This window comes from Thunnus maccoyii, chromosome 14, assembly GCF_910596095.1.
Source record: "Thunnus maccoyii chromosome 14, fThuMac1.1, whole genome shotgun sequence".
Lineage (NCBI taxonomy): Eukaryota > Metazoa > Chordata > Actinopteri > Scombriformes > Scombridae > Thunnus > Thunnus maccoyii.
The window spans coordinates 18,008,425-18,031,507 of NC_056546.1; the positions used below are offsets into that span (position 1 = coordinate 18,008,425).

Genomic DNA, 23,083 nt, shown 5'->3' on the forward strand with positions numbered 1-23,083 from the left:
TCCCCCCGGCGGACGACCATCCATCGGTATACCAGTAGCTGCGCTCCCCTGCTAGAACCTCCAAACAAGCTCAAGGCCCATTTGTAGGAGAAACGTAGGGAAGTCAAGCTCCAAGCTTCAGACACATCCAAATGCGGCGCTGCACGTGGCAGTCTGCCTTCCTTTTTTCATTTAAACCAGCTCTATTTTTACATTAATTCATTATAAGACCTCATAGAAGAAGAAGATAGATACTTTATTAATTCCAAAGGGGGAAATTAAAATGTTACAGCAGCCAACAATGAGGTAAAAAAAAAAAAGTAAAAGTTGTAATACCACAGTAAAAGTCATCTTTATTAGCATCAAATTATACCTAAAGTATTTGTTATTCAAAATGGTGTATTTCAGAATAATAAATATTACATTACTGGATTGTAATTTTTGACGCATTAATATGTAAGCATTATACATTTTAACTACTTTATGCTTTACTCACTGGCCACTTTATCAGCAACACCTGTGCAATCTAATGCAATCCTGCCATCAATTCTACTTTTATGATGCTTATACATTTCCAGTTTTTGTTGACATTGTCAGAAAGATGATAGTTCTACTTTATTTTTATTATTAAGGTCGTAGTGGGTGGTGGTGGTGTACCGTAGTGCATTACATTGAAAAGTGTTCCTAATATTTTGCCCCCCTCATGTATGTTAATGGAGTAGACAAAATAGTAGGAGCACCATTCAATATAATGCACTCCAGCAATCCATCAAATTATATTTAAAAGTACCAAAGTTGCTATTTAAACTGGCACATTTCAGAATAATAAACATCAGAATCATCGTTTGACTCCTGTGGCTTTCAGCGTAATAGTGCCACCCTAATAACCACTAGTATGGTTAAATATCATAGTGCTTGATTGTAATGTTTGATGCATTAATATGTAAGTATTACAAATGTTATAACTACTTCATATACTGCCAGTAGCTTCATCTATAAAATCTGCATGTACTAGTTGATTATATTTTGTTTTAAAAATCTGAATGTGCAAAGTAACAATTAGCTAATTGTAGCTGTAATGGAGTAAAAACTATAATTTTTCCCTCTGAAATGTAGGAGAGTAGAAGTACAAAGTAGCCTAAAATGGCAAATTACTCAAGTGAAGTACAAGCCAAAACCGTACTTAAGTACAGTAGTTGAGTAAATGTACTTTGTTATATTCTGCCACTGCAAACTGCTACATACTACATATAGTACCGCCACATCTTCTCTTTCATCTTGTGTTTTTAACCATGCTACTGATTATTAGGGTGGCACTTGTCTCTTCATACATTTATAGCTTGTCTGTTTCCTGTCTTTATTTCTGCTTATCCATTTATTTATTCATTTTGTTCCACTAAAAAAGCCCCAGTCCTCCAGATGGTGGCGCTCTATAGCAACCAAGTTTGTGCCATAAATGTTCCTTTGAGAAATATAAAGACACACTGATACCAAAATTATTTTATTAGCCTGACACACAGTGGCTGAATTTCTGCTTGCAGCTATAATTTATATTCTGTTATAAGTTACTTTTGCTTGATGAACACATTTCTACTTTGAATCACATTATGTACCTCTGCAGGCAAAATGCTTTTCATCACATTGTACCCACTCAAGTTAGTAAATTTAATTTTAATCAGAATATCAAATGAGTATATGAGTGTTCATGCATATATACTGTATGCATTAACAGTGATGTTTTATCATTATTTTTTAAGATTATTTTTAGGCATTTTTGCCTTTTATTTGATAGTTGACAGTAGAGATACAGACAGGAAACACAGGGAGATAGAGAGCGGTATGATACTGTCTGGATTAATCTATAGTGTAGTAATCAATCAGTAATCAAACCAGCATCATGGAACAGAGGCTATAAAATGAACTGATGGATCAATTTAACATTTTAAACTTTTTTAAATGTCCCACAGTTGCTCAATCAATTAAGTGTTTTGTGAAAAATCACACTTACCCAACATATCAGCACCCAAATATTTAATTACAGTCAATAACTGTTAATTCAATAATCACACTTAACTAATTGAGAATGTGCTGGGTGGCGTTTTACTGCCTAATACTGAAACTGGTTTGTACAGAGAGTGGCAACCATTTGCATTGTATTAACTTAAAGGGGAACCGATTTTACACATCAAGTCTGTTTACAGGTCTTGGGGAGTACTACTGCAGACATGGAAAAAAAAGAGGGAGCTAATTGAGGCCACATCAGTCGAGGCTAAAGACTACAAGTTTGAGAATGAAAACAATCTGGTGGTGTGGAGTTAAAAAGAGGTGAGATTACCAGACCTCTGTAGCCCACTCCTCATCTCTGCTTGAGGCTGGTGGCTTAAGGCTACATTAGCCGCTACTAGCATAACACACCCAAATCCATGCAGTTGAGTAAATTGGGTCAAGTTGCATTGTGGGTAATGTAGGCAGCAGGTTTTTCCAAAGAAGAAGAATGCATGGATTAAAAAAAAAAAAGCTATATCTGGTTCTGCTGCATCAATTTTGATCCTTTTTTTAAAATCAGCTTTGTGAATGTAACAATGTTATATAAGCGTAATGCCAATCGGCTGAGTACTCTTAACTGAAATTAAAGCATTGCCTCGAATTTCTTTGAAAACATATAATGCACAAATAATTACCTGATTGACAAGGCTACCATCATAAAAACAAAAACACCAGGAATATAAAAAAAGTGATATACTGTACAGAGGCAAAGTAATTAGTTAGCCAAAACCAAGTCACAGTGAAGTTTTCATAAAGTTATAATATGCATATCATGTATACAGGCTGGCAAACACCGTTCAATGATAAATCTTATACAAAACTGAGGGTGCAGGTGTAACCTCAGCAGGACAGCAGTTATGTTACAGAAATACAAAACAAAACACAAGAGGAGCAAATCTGGGCTCAAATTTTGGCTGGTTGCATTTAGCATATATACATATACATTAAGATATTTTACAACTCACAACATCCATAGTACACATAATGAAACAAAATTTATTGCTGTGTAAGATGTATGTACAGATTTTTGATTACAAAACAACTAGGCCTACTCTTTGGAGGTGCAAGAGCTTTTAGGAGCGCAGATCTCTCTTCCAGGGCAAAGATCGGAGCCCTGGGGAGGCCACTAGCGGTGTCCGTATTTGGCAGACCAGTCTGTTCGCCCGTGGATGGCCTGTACTGGCGGGCGTGGCAGCAGACCAGGGGTGCTCTTGTTGGCCAACGGCATGTTGGCAGAAGTGCTCATATGACTCCGGCCAGACCGCCAAGTTGCATAATCTAAGAAAAGCAAGCAGGAAAAGTGACAATCGCAATGAAATAAATGTAAAAAGAACAAGTTCATTTGGTGTTTAAAAAGATCTTTTTAGATGACAGTTTAAATATAGATTGCAGAAATCTCTAAAATTAATCCTCACTTGATGCAGTTGATTCCACTGAAGAACCCTGATGCCCTCTATGACCAGCAGAGCCAACATCTTTTTTGTAAAAGGATGGCATGTATCCACCCGGGATTGTATTTGTACCTGATATTTAAAACAAACAAAAACAGATCCATTAATCAGAATCTAGTAAACAGTGGAATGAGATGCAGAGATTACAGTGATCATCCCAGGAGATTACCATGAGTGCCTCTGCTCGGTAGAGTCCCTCCGAATGGAATACTACTGTTGCCCCAAAGATGGCTCCCGCTGAAGTCTTTACTTGCATTTATGGCCACGTTCTTTTTTGTGCTGATGCCTGAAGGAGACAGTGATTATTAGATGCATTGTCCTCTGAAAACATTGTTAGGCTGATTTTGGACGGCACTCACATGGAGTTTTCAACCTGAAAACAGGACATTGCAAAAAAAGATAAGGAACAATTATTACCAAAAAGAAAAGGTTGATTTTAATCAGAAAATCTGTAAAAGATAGTAAATAGGTTGCAGTAGAAACGCTGATGTGCTGTAGATTTATTTGATTAGTCCTGGTCCTATTAATGAGAGTCTTCAGATATTCAGCACATTACCAGGTAAATATCTTGACTGCCTCAAGTAATGTTGTTTGGCAGAGGCGGTCCTCGATGGCTCCTGGTAGGCTGTAGACTTATTCAGGTTTAAAGGTGCGTCTTCCTTTGCATTTGGTCGACTGAAATCCAGAACATTTCCATATCTGAAAGACAGAAAACATTCGATACACAGACTGTGTATAAAGATGAACGTAGCGAGGTGTGACATCACCCGTTTGTTTGCATTGGAGCCAGTTTGAAGCCCAGAGTTGCTGCTTACGGTCGGTGCCACATTTTCCGTTTGGAGCCAAGATCTTCCAAATAAGGAGTGCGAGGTCTTGCCTCTTACGCTCTGGAAACACACCCCTGTTACTGAGCGGTGCACACTTGGGCTAACATTAGCTCCTTTAGCTAAATTATGCTAACACGGCAGGTATCGTTATCAAGTAACATAAAATTTACTGAAATATTGCGACAATCACAAATGTCAAATCGGCAGACATCAAAGCTACTGTAAGTCTTTCTTTAATCCTCAATGACAGTAAACTGAATATCTTTGGGTTGTTGACTGTTCTGGAAAAAAACAAGACATTCGAAGATGTCACATTGATCTCTGGGAAACAACGATTGATATTTTTCACCATTTTCTGACATTTCATTGACCAAACTAATTGATTAATAGAGAAAATAATCAACAGATTAATCGATAAAGAAAATAATCGTTAATTGCAGCCCTTCTCACAAGCTCAAACAGACCGTCTTTGCTGGTATTTGCAAATATTTAACATTGTTGAAGCAATCAGTCAGTCCCTTTCCTGCTGTAAAAGCTCCTTAATCCACATTCAGAGAGAGACATTTAAGTAGTTTGCAACTGTTTGTTAATAATTAAATTACTGCTAAATAATTAATACAAATATTTTATAACACACCTCCCCCTGTAATATTAATCCTGTCTTCATAGGGCTTCATGTGGTGTGAAATACTTGCTTGTAGTGATATTGATGAATGGACATTAGCCTGTGTTTCGTATATTTTGTTTTTTCATTGCTACGGTGCTGATCCCTCTGAATCTGTCCTAGCTAAAAGGTATGTTAGGATGACAGCTTACAGCCTCACCTGCTCAGTGCGTCCTCTCCCTGCCTCGACTTCTCTCTGGAGAAGTTACTTTTTCCAAGAATACTTATTGACGTTAGATCAGTTTCTTCATAGTCGTCCCAGTCTTCACCCTTGAGGTGTCCTGTGCCATGGCCCCACCGCCGACGCCCTCCCTTCGGTTTCAACTGATAGCTCATTAGGTTTGCGTTCTCTGACTCCTGCCTCGTCTGCTAAAAGAAAAAAATCAATAAGGATCAGTGGTGAGATCTACGATGATCGTATATGAGGAATAATTTATGCACAAACAGACAAAAAATTTAAATAGTGTTTATTAATGCATTTGTCAACAACTATAACTCCACCAGTGGGCACCTGTATGTAGAGGCTAGACTGATAATGGACAATATAGTAAAATACAGTTGTAATACTGTAATATAAAATGTTTCTTCACAAATACTTCTTGCACCTGCTTATAACTACATTATAGTGTGTTATAAACCATTTAAGTGTTTATATACTGCTTATAAGGCATGTCAAGCCTCACCTTGCTCTGGAGGCCCTTGTCAACAATATAAGGAAGATGGCTCTGTGGCGTTCCTTCACTCTGTTCCTGCTTCAGGATGTGCTTCGGCTGCTGCTCTCGCACCAGCTCTGTGTGCCGTTGGTACGCTGCCACCTGGGCAGCTGCTGATATGGGAGAGGGCTGGATCTGCTGCAGAGGCCTGGAGGGGGAGCAGTGTTGGTTTGGGGGTGGAGGCTGGGAGGGGGGTACAGGCTTCAGTAGCAGGGGTTGCTGCTGCTGCTGCTGCTGCTGCTGCTGCTGTTGCTGCAGCGTCTGTTGTGACTGTAATGGTGCCTGCAGCGGAACAAGACCTGGCTGAGGTCTGCCCTGCTCCAGGATCTGCTGAGGAGTGCCCAAAGCCTGGCCCACATGGAAGTAGGAGTACCTGAGAGCCTGCAGAAGAAAATATTTGGATGAACAACATCAATTTATATTCTGTATGACTGGCTGTGAGAGCAGTGTAAGTCATACACTACCTGGGCAGAAGCTGGTCTCTTCTTGGGATCCCACTGGAGCAGGTCTGTCATCAGATGGATGGCTTCAGGGCTGGCATTTGGGATGAGTGTCTTCAGATTACTGGGAACACACTGAGGCCAGCGGAAGTTCATAGCACATCCCAGCTGGTATCCCTCCGGCCAATCATTCTAGAGGAAGAAGAGAGCCCATCTTACACACCACATTTACCATCAAATCATTAAAAAAGAAAATCTGTCTTTATTATAAATAGTTACACACTGCTGTCCAATGAAAACCATGGATCTCCAAATTTGTCCATTTGTAATTTTTAAGATAACTAAAAGGATTAAGTGTTCGTTTATGGGTTGAGATAATTCTCCTACTTCTTAAGATAAATAAACCAAAGTTTTCCAGACTGTTTTCAGTCTTTGTGCTAAGCTAAGCTAACCAGTTCCGGGCTCTAGCTTAATGTTTATTGTATGGCATCAATCTTATCATCTAACTATTGGTAGGAAAGTGAATCCATGGTACTGTACTATTTAATATGCCAATACATAGTGTGTCAAATGCAGTATAAGTACCAGGATGTTCTACTACATCCGGTCGCATTTTGCAGTATACAAGCCAGCATGGTTTTCTGGCTATTCTGACCCACAATCCTCTGTGCAGCTGAAGATATGTCACATCAACTGAGCCTCCGAGAGAGCACAAACAGATGACAGCGCAATGTCAGTGTAAAGACGGAAGCCAGTGCAGTGACAGAAGCCACAATGACAGATGAAGTAGTGTCACAATTGTATGCAGCTGCAGTACCTACTAAAAGAAAAAAGTAGAAGTATGTGATTTGGAACGCAGCATTAGACTACTTGTTTTAAGTCTTTTTCAGCTGGATTGGGTAAAAAGAGTATCTGCTCTGTCAGACATATACAGAGCTCTTTCTAATCCAGTGTGCATACATAGTGCATTGCTGTGCCCTCATACATTTCAACTAATATTAAATACTTCTTCATTTGTCTCACCTTGACTTTGAAGAACATTTTTTCAGTATTTTTTCTTCCACTAGTGAAAACTGTTACCTTCTTTGGTGTCCCCAAAACTTGGCAAATCTTGAATATGGTGTCTACTTCGCTGGAGCCTGGAAACAGAGGCCTGAGGGTGTAAAGCTCTGCCATGATGCAGCCAACTGCCCACTGGTCTATGGGTGAACTGTAGGATGTGGATCTGAGCAGAACCTCCGGGGCTCTGTACCTGGTGCACAAAGAGAGAAGGTGTTAGGAGCTGAATGGGCTGAACTATTAAAACAGACTTTCATTTAGGCTGTGTGAAAACAAACTGTGACAGAAGCTCACCATCTAGTTGAGACATAGTCTGTGTACGGCGGTCGAGATCTGATCTCACGGGCGAGCCCAAAGTCAGCGATTTTCACCAGCTCTGGGCCCATGCACAGAAGATTCTCAGGTTTCATATCTCTATGGAAAAACCCTAACAGAGACACGCTAAATTTATATCTTGAACTATGAGAACTATGAAATTTTATATATCATTAGAGTTACATTTCAGTCGTGTCATAGCTGATTCAGCACCTTGGAGTTGTAAACAGACATACCGTGTTTATGAATGAAAGCGAGCCCCTGTAGTATCTGAAACATAATATTTCTTACAGCAGATTCAGGAAACAACCGAGACCTGCAGAAAGACACAAAAACCATCAGAAGCTCAATCATTTCTTAAACTGCAAGTATTTACCAAATATACTAAAATGTGAAATTAATAATACAACAAATAACTGTACACACACACCTGTCTTTCATTAGCTGATACAAATTTTCCTTCATGTACTCAAATATAAAGTACAAGTGGTCATTTTCTCGAATGACCTCCTTAAGTTTGATCACGTTAGCATGGTTGAGTTTCTTTAAGGACTGCAAGAATAAAGACAGATTATGTAAGAATATATGGAAGGCTTAAACATAAAAAAAAACCAAAAACAGTAAATCCAATCATGCTGGACAATTTAGACACACACACACACACACATCCCTGCAGCACATTCAGAAGCAAATCCCTACAACTATAAAACAAAATTTTCTTGTTAAAAATAGCTACTGTAAGAACACAATGTAGTTTTTGGGGAAAATGCCGCACAGGTGGGATTTATGCTTAAAGTCAGAGTAAGCAGGATGGAGAAATACACACTTTTCCCATGCACTGGGATGATTTAGGTTTAACCATGCTAAATTTTAGTAAGGGGGAAGCCATAGTGGGATTTTGAGATTTTATGGATTGACATGCTGTATTCATAATCTAGGACTCTGAGGACTAGCGTGTTCTAAAGATGTTTTGCTGTGTTAAGGTCAAGCTCTAGGAAAAAGGGGGTGTGTAAGCTAGGGGGGGGTGGGAACCAGAGCTCAAAACCAACAGCACACAAGAATCACCTTCCACTCTTAGAGCTGCTGTGTGACTTTGCGCTGTGAGGAAAGTTTAGACAATAACATTCTGAATCCGTGCAAAAAGAAATGACAAAAAAAGCTTTGAGTATTTGACAACTGGACTCAAAATGTACAGCATGTTAATTATATCAACATAAAACCATCAACAGTCTGACAATACTTATAATAAAACATCTGTATTCTACACAACAATGAAAAATCAACCCAAAACAGCAACATAGAGAGTTCTGGCACCAAAATACTGTGCAACTGGTTACAGCAGCAATCCAGGTGACAGCATATATAAGTGAGATTCATTTGCAGCCAGCAACATAGTATATTAGTACGGGATAAAGCCTCATATACACAGTGGAATTTAGAGGCTGATACCAATATTGATATTTGAGACTTAAAAACATAAATAAGCATGTTTGACAGGATAGGAATCCTTTAAATGATCATTTTCAAGAATTGTGACCACCTTATGTACAGAGTGAAACATTTTGTAGTGCTCAGTGCTCTCCAGTGGTCAAACTATGTAATGGAGACTATTTTTAAGTAACTGCAGATCCTTGTTAGTAATCTACCAACATATATACGCTAATACCAATATATTTGCAATAAGCTACTATAATGTTTGGGAACATGTCCATTTCAGCATAATTTTGATCTGTAAATAAGAACCATTCTCGTCCATAATCCATGGGAGAAGAAGATGATAGACAACATCCCCTCTAGACTATATAAATTGTATGTTAAAGTAAGACATTCCCTTTAAGTTGATTTTGGGTTGATTTTTCTGTAACATTTCTCTGCTATTCACATTTTCTCCAATAAAAATTGTCCTAGTCACTGTGTTAAAAAAAAAAAAAAAAGGAAGAAAAGATAAACAAACCTTGACTTCACGGAGGTTCATGCATTCTTCCCAGGAGTAGAACTTCCTTTTCATTCTGAAAAATAGTGTTCATGTCAACTTATTTGTTGAACGTGATATCAAATTGCATACATCTCTTTTTAAGCTGCTGTTAAGTTTAATAACAGTAAAAAAAAAAAAAAAAAACTCCAATAAAGAGTCCTCACTATATGATACCCTCACAGATGCCAAGCATTGTGTAAAATATAATGTAGATCATTGGCTCTACAGTTCAAGAGAGAAGACAAATCTATGGAAGGGATTCAATAAGCATACACAAGCAACACTCAGATACTTACTTCTTTATGGCAACTAGTTCCCCTGATTCCAGACTGCGGCCGAGGATGACGGAGCCGTAGGTGCCATCCCCGAGCTGTCTGATCGTTGTGTATCTATTCATTATGCTTGTCCTTCCATAACATCATCCGGGGGCAGATAATAACTGGGTGGAAAACAGAGATGTGTTCGCCTCCTGCTGCTGAATGCAACCAGATTTTCCTGTGACAACAGCAGAAGACCGCGGGCAGAGCTGGAGGACTCATGGTGTCATGGGCTTGCCACCAACTAGCTGAAAGAATAAACGACAAAATGATTTGTTGAAAATGATGTAGCTGAATTAAAATGTACGCTCATTTAGCAGTTTCTTGGGTATATCTTGTTAAAACAGATGCAGTCCGATATCAGTTAATCACACATTCATGTTTAGTTTTCGTTGAAACTGTTTAGAAGAGGTATTGAATACTAGAAATATATATAAACACAGTAACTCAACAGCATCGCAAAGCCTCAAAAATGACCATTAAGTTGAATCAAGACCTCAAGTCTTAATTTGAAAAAATTAATTGATAAGTTGACAACAATCAAAGTAATCAATTAATTGTTTTGAGTAATTTTTTAAAGAAAAAAAGTCTGAATCCAGCTTCTCAAATGCGAATATTTTCTGGTTTCATTAGTCCTCTGATATTAAACTTAGTATCTTTGATGGACATTTTTCACCATTTTCTGACATCTTATGGACCAAACAATTTATTGATTAATCAGGAAAATTATGAACAGATTAATCGATAATAAAAACAATCGTTAGTTGCAGCCCTAACTACAAATTAGTATCGGGAGGCTGGCTACATTCATCCTCTAAATTCTTCACATGATAAAAGTAGCTTTCTTAAAAGACGGGTTCACAGTTTTTCAGGCCTATTTTAAAACAAGAGTGCCTAAATGAACATCGAAATAGGTTTTCCTTGCCATATCATTCCTCTTGTTCCTCCAATCCACAGCCCTACTTATGTGCAAAAATATATGTAAAAGTTTATCTGAAGCTAATATGAAGCTTCAGTCGTCCAAATTAGTCAAATCAAGTAGATATCTTTCAACATTACAGTCTTTTTAGTGCCAAAGTCCCTCCTTTTGTTACTAAACACAGCTAAACAGGGAAACACTGTCCGAGGAAACATTAAGAGGGAATTTGATGCTAAAAAGACTGTAAATAAGGCAGATATCCACTTGACATGACTAACTCATACTGCTGAAGCCTCATATAAGCTTCAGATAAACTTTTAAATGCATTTTGCACAAAATGACTGTGGACACACTCTTGATTTTGGCCTCCATAACTTACATTGAAAATGCATTTGAAGGGGAACTTTTAATAGCCAGTATGAACAGGAGGAATGATTACAGTGAGGAAAACCTCTTTCAGTGTTTATATGGGCTACTGACTGTTGTTTTAAGACAGACTTGAAAATTTTGAACCTGTCATTTAAACTTACACTTTTATATGCCTGCAACATGAAATAAAGGATTTGTAATGAAGATCAGAGGACTCCTTAGTGTACCTCCTAGGTTACTATATAGAAAATGAGTTGTTAGTGACAAATGATATAGTGTATACGGTAAAGCGACAGTATAAAGGTGAACGTTTGCGAAGTGGTCCTTTAAGTTACTTCTGACCGTTATTAAACATCTCTTGGCTGACTGTCGTTATGTCTGGATGGTAACCCTACATTTGAGAAACTCTCGCGAGATTTGTCGTTGTTCATCACTGTACAAAATAATTGTGTTTTACAGTGTGAAAATTCTGTGGTTTAAACTTTCTTAGCCTTAAACGGTTCAAAAGACACCAGGCTAAAGATAGGGAAAGATCACGGTTTAGTTAAAATCATCACTCTCGCGAGATCTTTCGCAAATCTAGGGTTACCACCTACACACGACCAGTTAATCAACATTAACGGTAACTGCTAACTTTACGTTTCAGTCAATGTTATATATGATCATGTTTAATGACTCTCATGAGCTCACTAACCAGCATAGCTCAGTAGCTGCCCAGTAGGTTATAAAAGAGCCCTTCACCAGTACGTTATCAGTCTATTTTCACCTTTTTCCCTTTATTTCCATAACGTTACGCAGCTAACGTTAGCTGTTGTATATCTATTTTAGCTAGTTGTGCAGAGTAAGCCAAGGTAACATCAATTTTGCACCAAAACGGCTATTTCATTGACAGAATTCAAACTTAAGTTAGTTGCACTTTATTGTGCTTTTCATACTATAACCCGGCGTTTGCGTTGTGATTTATTACTTGGCGGTTGTTTTGTGCAGTTAATTGCAGCAAACGTAGTTGCAATTAACGCTAATTGTGGTGTGGTGGTGCTGGTGGTGGCCCAGCTGCGGACAAAATAGAGAAAACACTGCACTGAATGGTCTCCTAACTGACTTAAAATAAACCAGGCAACAGACAACACTCACCCTCCTCACCTCAACTCGACAACACCTCATAGCCGAGCATTCGTCATCGATGTTCAACAAATGGTTTAGCGGGATCATCATCTGCCTGGCACCATTATAAGACTGGTAACCATCACACAACATATAAATAACATTTCATCTAGGCCCCTTCGTCATAATCTCGCGTTGCTGTAAAAACAGCTTGCAGTCTCACAAATCACAGCTCTCCTCCGCCAGCAAAGATACAAAAGGGGACGAAATAGATCCCTTCATCACCCTTAAGTACTGTTTTAATTTCCGCAAACGATTACTTGCATAAAAGGTATGCACCCTGTTTTCTGGATTTTCCCCTCTTTTAGTCCACGTTGTGTTTCTTAATAATACTCACTCATAACACAGAAAAGATAAAAAGGAACAATATTCAAAAAATACTACAAGAAAGGAGAAAGAGTTTTCGACTCAAAACAAAGGCGGAAGTGAGCGGTATGGAGTCCTCTTGATTCGCTTTCTTCTTCTTTGGTCAAATATCCATGGATGTATAAGCTCTTATGATACATCCATGCAAATATCCTACACTAAAGCGAACGCTGGTTTAAGGACGCAAAATGTTTATTTCGCTGGGGAAGTAAACACGCAGATCTGTGGTGGAAGTAGTGCTCAGATGCTATACCACAGACAATACAAAATTGTGCATATGTCCCACCAACAAATTCGTCTCAAGATTTGTGGATAAAGATAACAAATGTGACTAATGTAACTAAACATCTAATATCAGTATATCAAGGTATTCCAGAAAGCAGATTTAGTGAAAACTCAGTTTGTTAACCCTGAGATGAGGGAAACTCTGCGTTTTCATTTCCAGTAAGAGAGTTCACTTAAACTCGAGGTCAGTTACCATGGTAACTGAATATGTGAACCTAAACTGTGCGCTGACAGGTTTTATTCAACAAACCCTTTTCTCTGCCCCCTCTTCTTCACGGACCCCCATTTGATAAGCTTTTTGCTTTTAGATGTTTTATTACAGAAAGTGTGTGAAACCCATGACCAAAATAGTCACACATTCTGTCACTGTGTTACTTATGGATGTTATTATAGTGAAAATAAATAATAACAACAACAATAATAATAATGATAGTCAAAAAGTAATCGTGCTTACAAAATCTATACCGTTCGAGTTATTACAACGTTTTTAATAACTTTTATTCAGCACAGTAAGTCATGTATTAAAGTTTGAAGCCGATACCATTAACGCCCTAGGAGGAGATAGCGTTTATGCAAGGTTCAAAATTGGCACAAAGTCATACTTTCATGGGTGAATTGTGGACTTCTTGTTGGATTTAGGTAAGGGGTGCCAGCGTATGATTTGTAGGTCTTGATGAGACGAATAATTGAGTTTTGGTTCGATCTCTCTACGACATTCCTACGGGCCGTGGAGGCCATTTTAGTGACATGGGTGGCACTATAGAGCACATTTAGGCACTTTGGGGGATAATTTTTACATTTTATCAAATTTTTCACCACACCTGATGTGCGTGCCAAATTTGGTGAGTTTTTGAGCATGTTTAAGGGGTCAAATTTAGGATTGAAGAGGCGGATTAATAAAGAAAGAAGAAACAAACAAACAAACAAAACAGACACAAGATTATAATTATATTAATTTACTGCAGATTTTAGTTCTATATATTAATATTTATTATTCCAGCATGCGATGATGTGGAGTGATAAGCATCATTTAAGGATGAAAGAAAAAGTTAAGAGTACTCCAGAGCAGGACTGGGCGCTTTTCTCTCCTCTGTGTTTCCACTGGAGCGCACCATGGATGTTATCACCGACTTCCTGTGTCGCTGCAGCTCCGAGCTGCTGCTCAGCGACAACATGGCTGCGTTCCTGCGAGCTCGGAAATATGTCCGTTGTGTTGTCCGCTTCTCCGACCGTGAACTGTAAACGCTAGTGTCGACCGTTTGTGAAGATAGAAAGACAACTTTCTGGCCACGCTGTCATGGTGGGTCACCGTGTTCTTTTAGCTGTTAATTCAGCTAGAAAACGTGTTTAGCCAGCTAGCTCGCAAAGCTAACTTAGCTAACTTACCTGCCTTCTTCTACCTGCTCGACGTGTCTTTACGCCATTAACCAGCTCAGTTACCAAACCCGAAAATATAGAGACAAGTCCCTTTAATTAACGACATACGTGCATGAGATGGTAACAGATTAATTATCTTTTTCACCCATTAAGGTAATGTTAGCATTAGTGTTGTTTTCGTGATATTAAAGTAACATTAGCGAGTTTCTCGATTAGTTTTGTGTAGCGTTGGAAGAAGCACTTAAGTTAGATCCGTAAGTAAAAGTAGCAACACAGCAATGTAAAAATACTCAATTACGAGTAATAGTCCTGCATGAAAAAACATACTTATATAAAAGTATTATCAGTAAACTGTACTTTAAGTATTGCAGCAAAAGTAGTGGTTTGGTCCCTCTGACTGATATATTAATATATATGACATCATTAGATTATTAATACTGAAGCATCAGTGTTGGAGCAGCATGTTAATGTTGTAGCGGCTGCAGGTGGCGCTAGTTTGATCTACTTTATATAAAGTTAATTAGATTAGTCCAGTGGTTCCCAACCTAGGGGTCGAGCTCTTCCAAAGGGTCGCCAGATAAATCAGAGGGGTCGTGAGATGATTAATGGGAGAGGAAAGAAGAAAAAACGAAGTTCTGATACACAAATCTGTTTTAAGTTTTTGGGCTTTTTCTCCAATCTTTGATTATTGGTGAAATATTGGATCATTTGAACAGCTAAAATGTGACCCCAACTACACACTGCTTTTTGTTAAATGTCAGAAGCTAAAAAGGTTTAAAACCACTGGTTTCATCTCTAACAGTGTGTTGTATTATAAAAGCTTGTTATTTTATCCATTGTGTCAAATCTTCATCTGAAAAGTAACTAAAGCTGTCAAATAAATGTAGTGGAGTAGAAAGTATAATATTTCCCTCTGAAATGTGGAAGCATATAGTAGCATAAAATGGAAATACTTGTACTTAAGTACAGTCCTTAAGTAAATGTACTTAGTTATATTCTACCACTGGTTTTGGGTATTTTTTACTTCAGCTGCAGTCAATGCTGGTAACATTTGATAGATTATAATCCAAACATCCAAACACTGGTGTCTTTGCCTTGTTTCCCACAACTAACATCACTTTTTGACACAAGTGACGAAACTGTTTATAACAGCTTGGAAACAAAATAATAAAAGGGTTCAGGGATTGTTATTTGTCACATACTCACCACAGGATCAACTGTGAAGTGTAAAGTGACAAGCATCACAAGACTGTGCAAAATACTAATGCTGCAACTAATGATTGTGTCATCATTGATTAATCTGCAGATTATTTTCTTGATTAAGCAATTAGTCATTTGGTCTATAAAATGTCAGAAAATTGTGAAGATTTTTCATCACGTTTTCCCAAAGCCCAAGACGACATCCTCAAATGTCTTATTTTGTACCTAAAGAAACCTGAAAATATTCACATTTGAGAAGCTGAAATTAGAGAATTTTGACTTTTGACTTTTTTCTTTTATTTTTTTTTTTAGTGACTCCAAATGATTAATCGATTATCAAAATAGTTGGCGACTAATTAATAGTTGGCAAATAATGGATTAATTGACTGTAGCTCTACAAAATACAAACATCGTGCTAGAGCTGCAACACTTGATTGATTAGTTGATAACTATTAAATTAATCGCCAACCATTTTGATAATGGTTGATAATCAATGAATAATTTGAGGGTTTTTTTGTTTTGAGGGGTTTTAAAGAAAAAAAATGTCAAAATTCTCTGATTTCAGCCTCTCAGATGTTAATATTTTCTGGTTTCTGTGACAGTAAACTGAATATCTTTGGGTTGTGGACATTTTTGACATTTAATAGACCAAACTATTAATGGAGAAAATATGGAGATTAATCAATAATGAAAATAATCATTAGTTGCAGCTCTACATTGTGCAATATAAAGATAATATAAACGAAGATGTGATATTAAGGAAAAATAATAATATAGTACAATATGAACAGCACTTATTCCACAAAAGAGGGTAAAACCAGAAGTTTCAAAATTAATAAATAGAACATAAAAGTATGTTTACATTAGTTTACTTATATTATCTAAATGTAATGACCTGATGAAGTCATGAACAATGTCAAAGAGGATGAGGAGTTAACATAATGAACATTATACGGTTATATATAAATGTAAAGTATTTAGATCAACCAGCCAAGCCTGGATCACTGCCCACATCTCAGATGGGTTCAAACTGTAACAGAAACAAAATTAGAAGGAATAAATGTAGGGAAACAAAATGGCAACGCTATCTTATCTTAAGGCTGCAACAGGCGAGCTGAGTAGATTCATGCTGCCACATGGACGCCTGCAGTAGGAGGAGTGGTGTCATTACAGTCGGATCTGGACGAGATTAAGCAACTTTGTTTTTTACAGTTTTACAGACTCTAAGGGAAAAAAACGTAAAAATGACACTTCCAGGGCTGCCACTGCTGTAATGAATGTTTTTCTTATTCATTCATCTGTTGATTGGATGGATTTTTTTTTTTCACTTTGTTAAAAAAAAAAATCACACTGTGGTTGGGTGATACAGCATAACAAAAAAGAAACTCAGCAAAAGCTACATTTAAAAAAAGACCAATTGAATAATAATCTATAATCTTTTATGTCTGAAGAAAAATAAGACATAAAAGATGTTCTATCTCTAAATCTCTAATAAATATAAAAGTTTGAACATGCTGCATTCAAAGGAGGCTTCTCTCTGTATGTTAAAGACTGAAGTCATACAGAAAATTATCATCTGGAAGAAACCTATGATCACAGTTATAATTGATGTTAAGAGAATGAATTAAGTTAAGTAATTAATCACTTTTCCCTTTTACAGGCTGAAGAAAATGCAGATATTGGAGGCACAATTGAGGAGGAGGATGAAGGTTCAGATGACCCAAATCCTCAGGTGAGATATCCTCCATGATTAAGTTTTTTCTTCAAATTTCTCTATGAATGACTGTATTGATGGCAAGTGTACCATCGGCATATGAGACCAGTATTGTTCCCATGAGGACACAAGTCACCTCTGCAGTCCAGTTCATGGTATTTGACGTATTGTCGAGTTGTCACTTTGGCTGCTTTGAGAGATTTTTCCAGATAGTTTTTTTTTACCTAGAGGTTTGTTTCCTGTGTGTGGATGTTGATCTCCTCTACCCTGTTGTTTTTTGTGTTTCCAATTCAGAAACCAATCTTGATACCAAACCCTGCTGTTTGTAGCTTATGAAATCCACAGTTTAATTTGGCACTGAGTAACTTTTTAATTCAACTGCAGCTGGAGCTCAACGCGTTCAGAGCTCAGTGGATGTCTGAACTCAAACCGAGCTCTGGAGCAAGTGGAGTGAGTAAACCGCTGCAGCGACCTACAGGTCTGCAGAGTACGCAGGAGAATGCTCTGGAGGAAAAAGTAAGTTGTGACAAGATCTCTCCGGGTCAACACGTACCTTAGAGTGCTGTCACTGAACGTTACAGTGCTGCTGAATGATTGACGCGTGTCCTCTTCCCTCAGGCTACAGAGCTGTTCCTGAGAGCTGTTCAAGAAGAGCAGAACGGAGCCGGCTATGAAGGTGTGTTTCTAGGATGTACAGTGATGAAAATTGTTAATGAAAGGAAGAAATGATAAATTTAACTTCAAAAAACAAAATATTATGGAATTAACAGAAATGCCACAGTTCATTCACAGAATAATCTTATGGAACTTGCTACATTTTATCAGTTTTTTAAATAAAACAGACATTTCTTACCGTCAATTAGTATTTAAATTAAGCATATGAATGATTTCAACTGGTGTGATGTCATTGCCATTGACAGTAATCTAATTTCTGGATGAGAAAAGGAGGCAATTGATTGCATTGGTTTAGCACTTCAGTTAAGTCATAAATATACGTATAATATGATGTTTTTACTCACAGCTATCAAGTTCTATCGCATGGCTATGCAGCTTGTGCCTGACATTGAGTTTAAAGTCAACTACAGCCGTCCAGATGCGGATCAAGTTGAAGGAAACTAGTAAGCTGCTTTTCATCTTTGGATGCCCTCCGTTGGTTGACTAGATTGAAATCTGCAATATTTCCAGATGTTTTTTTAACATCATTTGAAACACAAATTGCAAACTTTTTAAGTATATCTCAAATTCTTAACCAATGTGTATGAATACACCTCTAATTGATATGATTGTTTTAGATGTGGTGAGTTTTGAGTAATAGTTTATTTTACAGCTCCTTTAATTTAACATTAATTTTTCTGGAAATTTTCAGAGTAATTTTTAGGACATAGTGATGCAAATTGTAAGAAAAACTGAAAAAAGTTAGTTTAGTTGGTAAGTACAGATTCAGTATATTTGGGTTCATACGTAGTTGTTAATTTGCAAAGATTCATAATAAATGAGATTCTTAACAATTAACGGAAAGTACTTAGTTTTCAGTGCATAGTTTTCTGTCAAATGATCTATTAACCGTTAAAATTAACTGTTAAATACCTGCAAATTGCTCAGAGGATTCCCAGGAAATAAGTATAAAATGAAGGGACCTGTAAAATGAAGTGTTACCACGTTTTGCATTAATTAAATTAAATGTGATTGTTGGGTGTTTTTTTTTTATTCCACATGACACTCGGGGCTTTGTAGGATTTATATTCTATATCACAAAGTTAATGCACCAACTTTGCCTCTATAATCTAGTTGAATTATCTTTGTCAGCTACATTTATGGCTAATAGCTATATTTAATTTTCTGCCATATTAACTTAAGGTCACCCAAGTAAAACTATTGTTTCCTTTAAGTTACAGTTAGTAGAGAAACAAATGTTTAGCCTTTGATGCCAAAAATGACCCGAGTGTCATGCAACTGAAAACAGATTTTTTTCTGTTTTGTTAAATGTATTAAAAATGTCTGAATAATATGGTGTGAAAGCTTTTTTCTAAGTGCGTGTATGAGATAAAGCGATGTTGTCACTTCTTAACCTGAACATAGCGTGTTTTTATTGCAGCACTGAGGAGAATGATGTCGATGGCGAGATTGAGGATCTAGTTGCCTACTTCGAGCATCAGCTCACTCTGGAAAATTCCTTTCCAAAGATCTGCACTCCTGAGGTGGAAAGGAGTCAGATGCACATTTCAGGTAAAAAAAAAAAAAAAAAATCTTTTTTTTTTACATCACAAAAGTCTTAATCACAATGTAGTCTTTATTCCTAATGTTTCCTTTTTTGATTTGACTGCAGCCTTGCCACGGGAAATCCTGATGTACATATTTCGTTGGGTTGTGTCGAGTGATCTGGACATGCGAGCCCTGGAGCAGCTCTCTTTGGTTTGCCGGGGGTTTTACATGTGTGCAAGGTCAGCCCCGCTGTCATAACATATCAGATGTGTGCCAACTGGTTTGTCAACACCTTGCTTTTCTCAGACTTTGCTTCTCAAAACTGATGCTTTGGGCTATTAGGGGCAAGTGTGACAGAGAGAGGAAGAGTGAATGGGACAAGTCACATCCAGCGTTTGGGAAAGTAAAATGTGTCTCATTTAATAATAAAGAAAAAAAAGACAGGATGTCCATTATGAATCTAACCCAGTCATTTTACGTAGAGACCCTCCTTGGAGACTTTGTTCCTCTTGATTTGTAAACTCATCACAATGGAGATTGAACAAAAGATCTGTGTCACTAAAATGTTTTTTTCCTTTCAGAGCAGTTTTGAAATGTCAGTATTCGTCTGAATTTTTTTGCAACACAACAGATTATAGCTGCAATGATTGATCAAGTAGTCGATCATCCCCTATGTTGATAATTGATTAATAGCTTCAGTTATTTTTCAAGCAAAAATGCCAAATATTTGATGGTTCTCAAATGTGAAGATCTGCTGTTTTTCCTTGTCATATATGAGTTAATTGAACAAGTTAACATTTAAGACTGTGACTGATGACATCTTCTAATTGTGAATGCCATTTTTTCACAATTTTTTAACATGTCCTAGACCAATTAATCGACTAATCTAGGAAATACCTGACAGATTAATCAATACTGTAAATAATGGTCAGTTGCAGCCCTACAAAAGATTCAGGGTGTAAAAGGCCACCTGCAGGTACATGCTTTGTGGTTCAGTCATTCTTAATTTTTTTCCCCTTTTAACTTCTGTTCAGGGACCCTGAGATTTGGCGTTTAGCCTGTTTACGAGTGTGGGGACGGAACTGCACCAAACCTGTACCCTTCATATCCTGGAGAGAGATGTTTCTGCAGAGACCTCGTGTCCGTTATGATGGTAGATATACATTCAGTTGATTGCAAATTAGGCATTCCTTCTCATACTTTGTGAGAACGACATTGATATATTGTATTTTTGATTAAAACTATGCAAACTTTAAGATAAATGTAATAACAACAAAACATCAGTCGTAGCACCAACGGTCTCAAATTACCAGTTCAACAATTAGCTAAAGATTGGAATTGATAATAATGTTGGACTGATCCTGATGTTGCCTCTTAATACAGACCAATACTGCTGCTATAAAAATGTATATATTTTAGAAATATGTGTTGTATAAGTTCGTCTCTGCACATCCAATGAAAATATTTTGCTGGATTTTGAACTTTCCATTCCTATTTTCTGAACAGGTGTCTATATCAGCAAGACATCATACATGCGTCAAGGAGAGGAATCGCTGGATGGATTTTACAGGGCTTGGCACCATGTTGAATACTACAGGTAGATATTTGACTTCTGCCATTGCATTTGATTTGTGAATTTGTTTAGAGATCACTGCTAAATGTTGTCATTTATATCACAGGTACCTCCGGTTCTTCCCTGACGGCAGCGTCGTCATGCTCACCACCCCTGAGGACCCTCTGTCTGTCGTTCCTCGCTTGCGTACTAGGAACACCAGGTAAATCTTCTGTATCTTGTACATTCTCAGCTGAAAAGGATGCTGTAATATAACAATTTTTAACTGAACCTTCAGTCTCAATATCAAAATCATTTCACAAGTCAGCACTTCTTACAATTATTGAATTTTGTCTCACTTTACAGGATGGATTCTGTCATGTTCGGTCATTTCCGTCTGTCACAGGAGACAGACAATCAAACCAAAGTTTTTGCTGTTGTCTGCAAGAAAAAGGAGGAGGTGAGTACGTTTTAACGACTGCCCCCAGCTCCAGAAGATACCGTATTAAATGATTAATGATTTGTTTTAACTGAACTTTTAATATCGATGCTTAACCAAATACAAATAAATAATTAAAACCATTTCCCTGGAAAAAAGAAAAAAATGAATGTAAAGGTGAAAAAGAATGATAGAAAATAATTTTGACTACCTATGTCATACTTTTGACTTAGTATCTCATAATTTTCACTTCAAAAGTTATAATTTTGAACATCTGTAGTTTTGATTTTAAAATGTTAGACTTTGTATTTACTATTTTTAGGTTTTATTTTTATGTTGGAGTAGAGCGTCCATACTTGATCAACGGACAGTCAGACAGAATCAACATGGTTACTCATTACACGTGTGCTGAAATTCAAATAAAAATTTGCTTCACTGCTCTTTAACTAGTAAAGTCACAGTGAGGTGTTACTGATTTAACAGCCAGTTTATACCTCAGCTTGTAAACTGCGTTGTAACAATCGTTCACAGAAAGCGGCCGAGATTCAAAGGAATCGGTTCTGCAGGCGGAACCCAGCACCCGAGGCTGAGCACACCTTCCATGTGGGACTGCATCTGTCCTCTGGGGGGCGTCAGAGTTTCAACAAGCTGGTGTGGAACCACCACTCCTGCCACATCACTTACAAGTAAGGGACTCGATATTAGTGGCAAAGAAAACATTGATTTCAGTATTTGTTTTTAAAGTAAGATGTAAATTGTGTTTTTTAGGCTGACTGGGGAAACAGTGATCACAACCTTTGACCTGGACAGGATGTACACACCTTTCTTCTTTGCACGTGTGAAGAGTTACACAGCTTTCTCCGAGCAGCCACTCTAAGCAGCCCGGCGACCTGCACACGATCCCTCCGAAGTCTGGAGACCACAGCAGAAGTTCATTCACCACTTTAACAAAATGCATTCTCCTCACCCTGTATGATTTCTGCTGCAGTTGGATTATGGTGTCAATAAATGAACCCTCACGTTTCCTACACGCAAGCATGTTACATTTCAGGTTTCCACTATGGAATACTACTTATTTTTCTGATTTCAGAAATGATGATAATGCGCTGAGAGCAGAAATAATTTACCAACCAACCCTCACCTATTCCCAGCAATGAATGTTCATACTGTTTTTGTTTCATGGTGCACTTTCCCCCTCAAATAAACAGTGGTGAACAAAATCTGTTCTTATGGTTTTATATATTTAAGATGTTTGTTTTGATCAGTTTTAGACTTAAATGCTGCATAGAATTGGATAAAAAGGTTCATGTTAAAGGGTGTGAAAACAAACATGAGCCTAAGGGTAGTGATGTGTCAAATCTGAGCAGTTTACTATTCAACAGTATGTAGTTTTCACTCATGACTACAGGGGGGAAAAAAGGAAAAGTAAAATTACAGATCATATTGCACAACCTCAGTGAAAAGACATTTCAGACTAATACATCATTTGTCTTGCTGAGGACACGCGGGGTATAATCCACGTTATTACATTTTCTGGGAACCGAGCACAGACAGATCAAACAGGATTTGCAGAGAAAAAAAATAAATGTGAAATTGTATTGGATTAGGCTGCAATGATTTGTGGCCTGTTGACTTTCCTATAGCCGCTCACTGGAAATAGTCGAGCTAAACTATAGTCTTCCAAATCTTCCGTTGAGATGGTAAATAAAA

At 37.5% G+C, this 23,083-nt stretch overlaps 2 protein-coding genes across 5 annotated transcripts; one reads left to right on the plus strand and one right to left on the minus strand.

The window, feature by feature from the left end:
- Positions 1 to 1,995: 1,995 nt before the first annotated feature.
- LOC121911549 (serine/threonine-protein kinase ICK-like) lies at positions 1,996 to 14,459 on the minus strand. 4 transcript variants are annotated; one of them, XM_042433144.1, is made up of 14 exons: positions 14,276 to 14,459; positions 9,766 to 10,034; positions 9,449 to 9,503; positions 7,925 to 8,046; positions 7,731 to 7,810; positions 7,474 to 7,606; positions 7,201 to 7,372; positions 6,145 to 6,312; positions 5,651 to 6,061; positions 5,128 to 5,336; positions 4,033 to 4,175; positions 3,646 to 3,762; positions 3,441 to 3,548; positions 1,996 to 3,303 (listed from the first exon to the last, which is right to left on the minus strand). In XM_042433144.1, the coding sequence occupies exons 2-14, from the start codon at positions 9,864 to 9,866 to the stop codon at positions 3,152 to 3,154; spliced, it is 1,971 nt and encodes a 656-aa protein (XP_042289078.1). In that variant the 5' UTR covers positions 9,867 to 10,034; positions 14,276 to 14,459; the 3' UTR covers positions 1,996 to 3,151. The 4 variants fall into 4 exon arrangements, with proteins under 4 accessions (XP_042289078.1, XP_042289077.1, XP_042289079.1 ...); XM_042433143.1 differs by lacking the exon at positions 14,276 to 14,459 and adding an exon at positions 12,218 to 12,430; XM_042433145.1 differs by lacking the exon at positions 14,276 to 14,459 and adding an exon at positions 12,209 to 12,430 and having other exon boundaries at positions 5,128 to 5,333.
- fbxo9 (F-box protein 9) lies at positions 14,007 to 22,593 on the plus strand. Its single transcript, XM_042433163.1, has 13 exons — positions 14,007 to 14,189; positions 17,127 to 17,198; positions 17,565 to 17,696; positions 17,799 to 17,856; positions 18,202 to 18,298; positions 19,276 to 19,406; positions 19,507 to 19,621; positions 20,417 to 20,535; positions 20,889 to 20,979; positions 21,062 to 21,157; positions 21,301 to 21,394; positions 21,905 to 22,059; positions 22,142 to 22,593. The coding sequence occupies exons 1-13, from the start codon at positions 14,187 to 14,189 to the stop codon at positions 22,248 to 22,250; spliced, it is 1,272 nt and encodes a 423-aa protein (XP_042289097.1). The 5' UTR covers positions 14,007 to 14,186; the 3' UTR covers positions 22,251 to 22,593.
- The last annotated feature ends 490 nt before the right edge of the window (positions 22,594 to 23,083 follow it).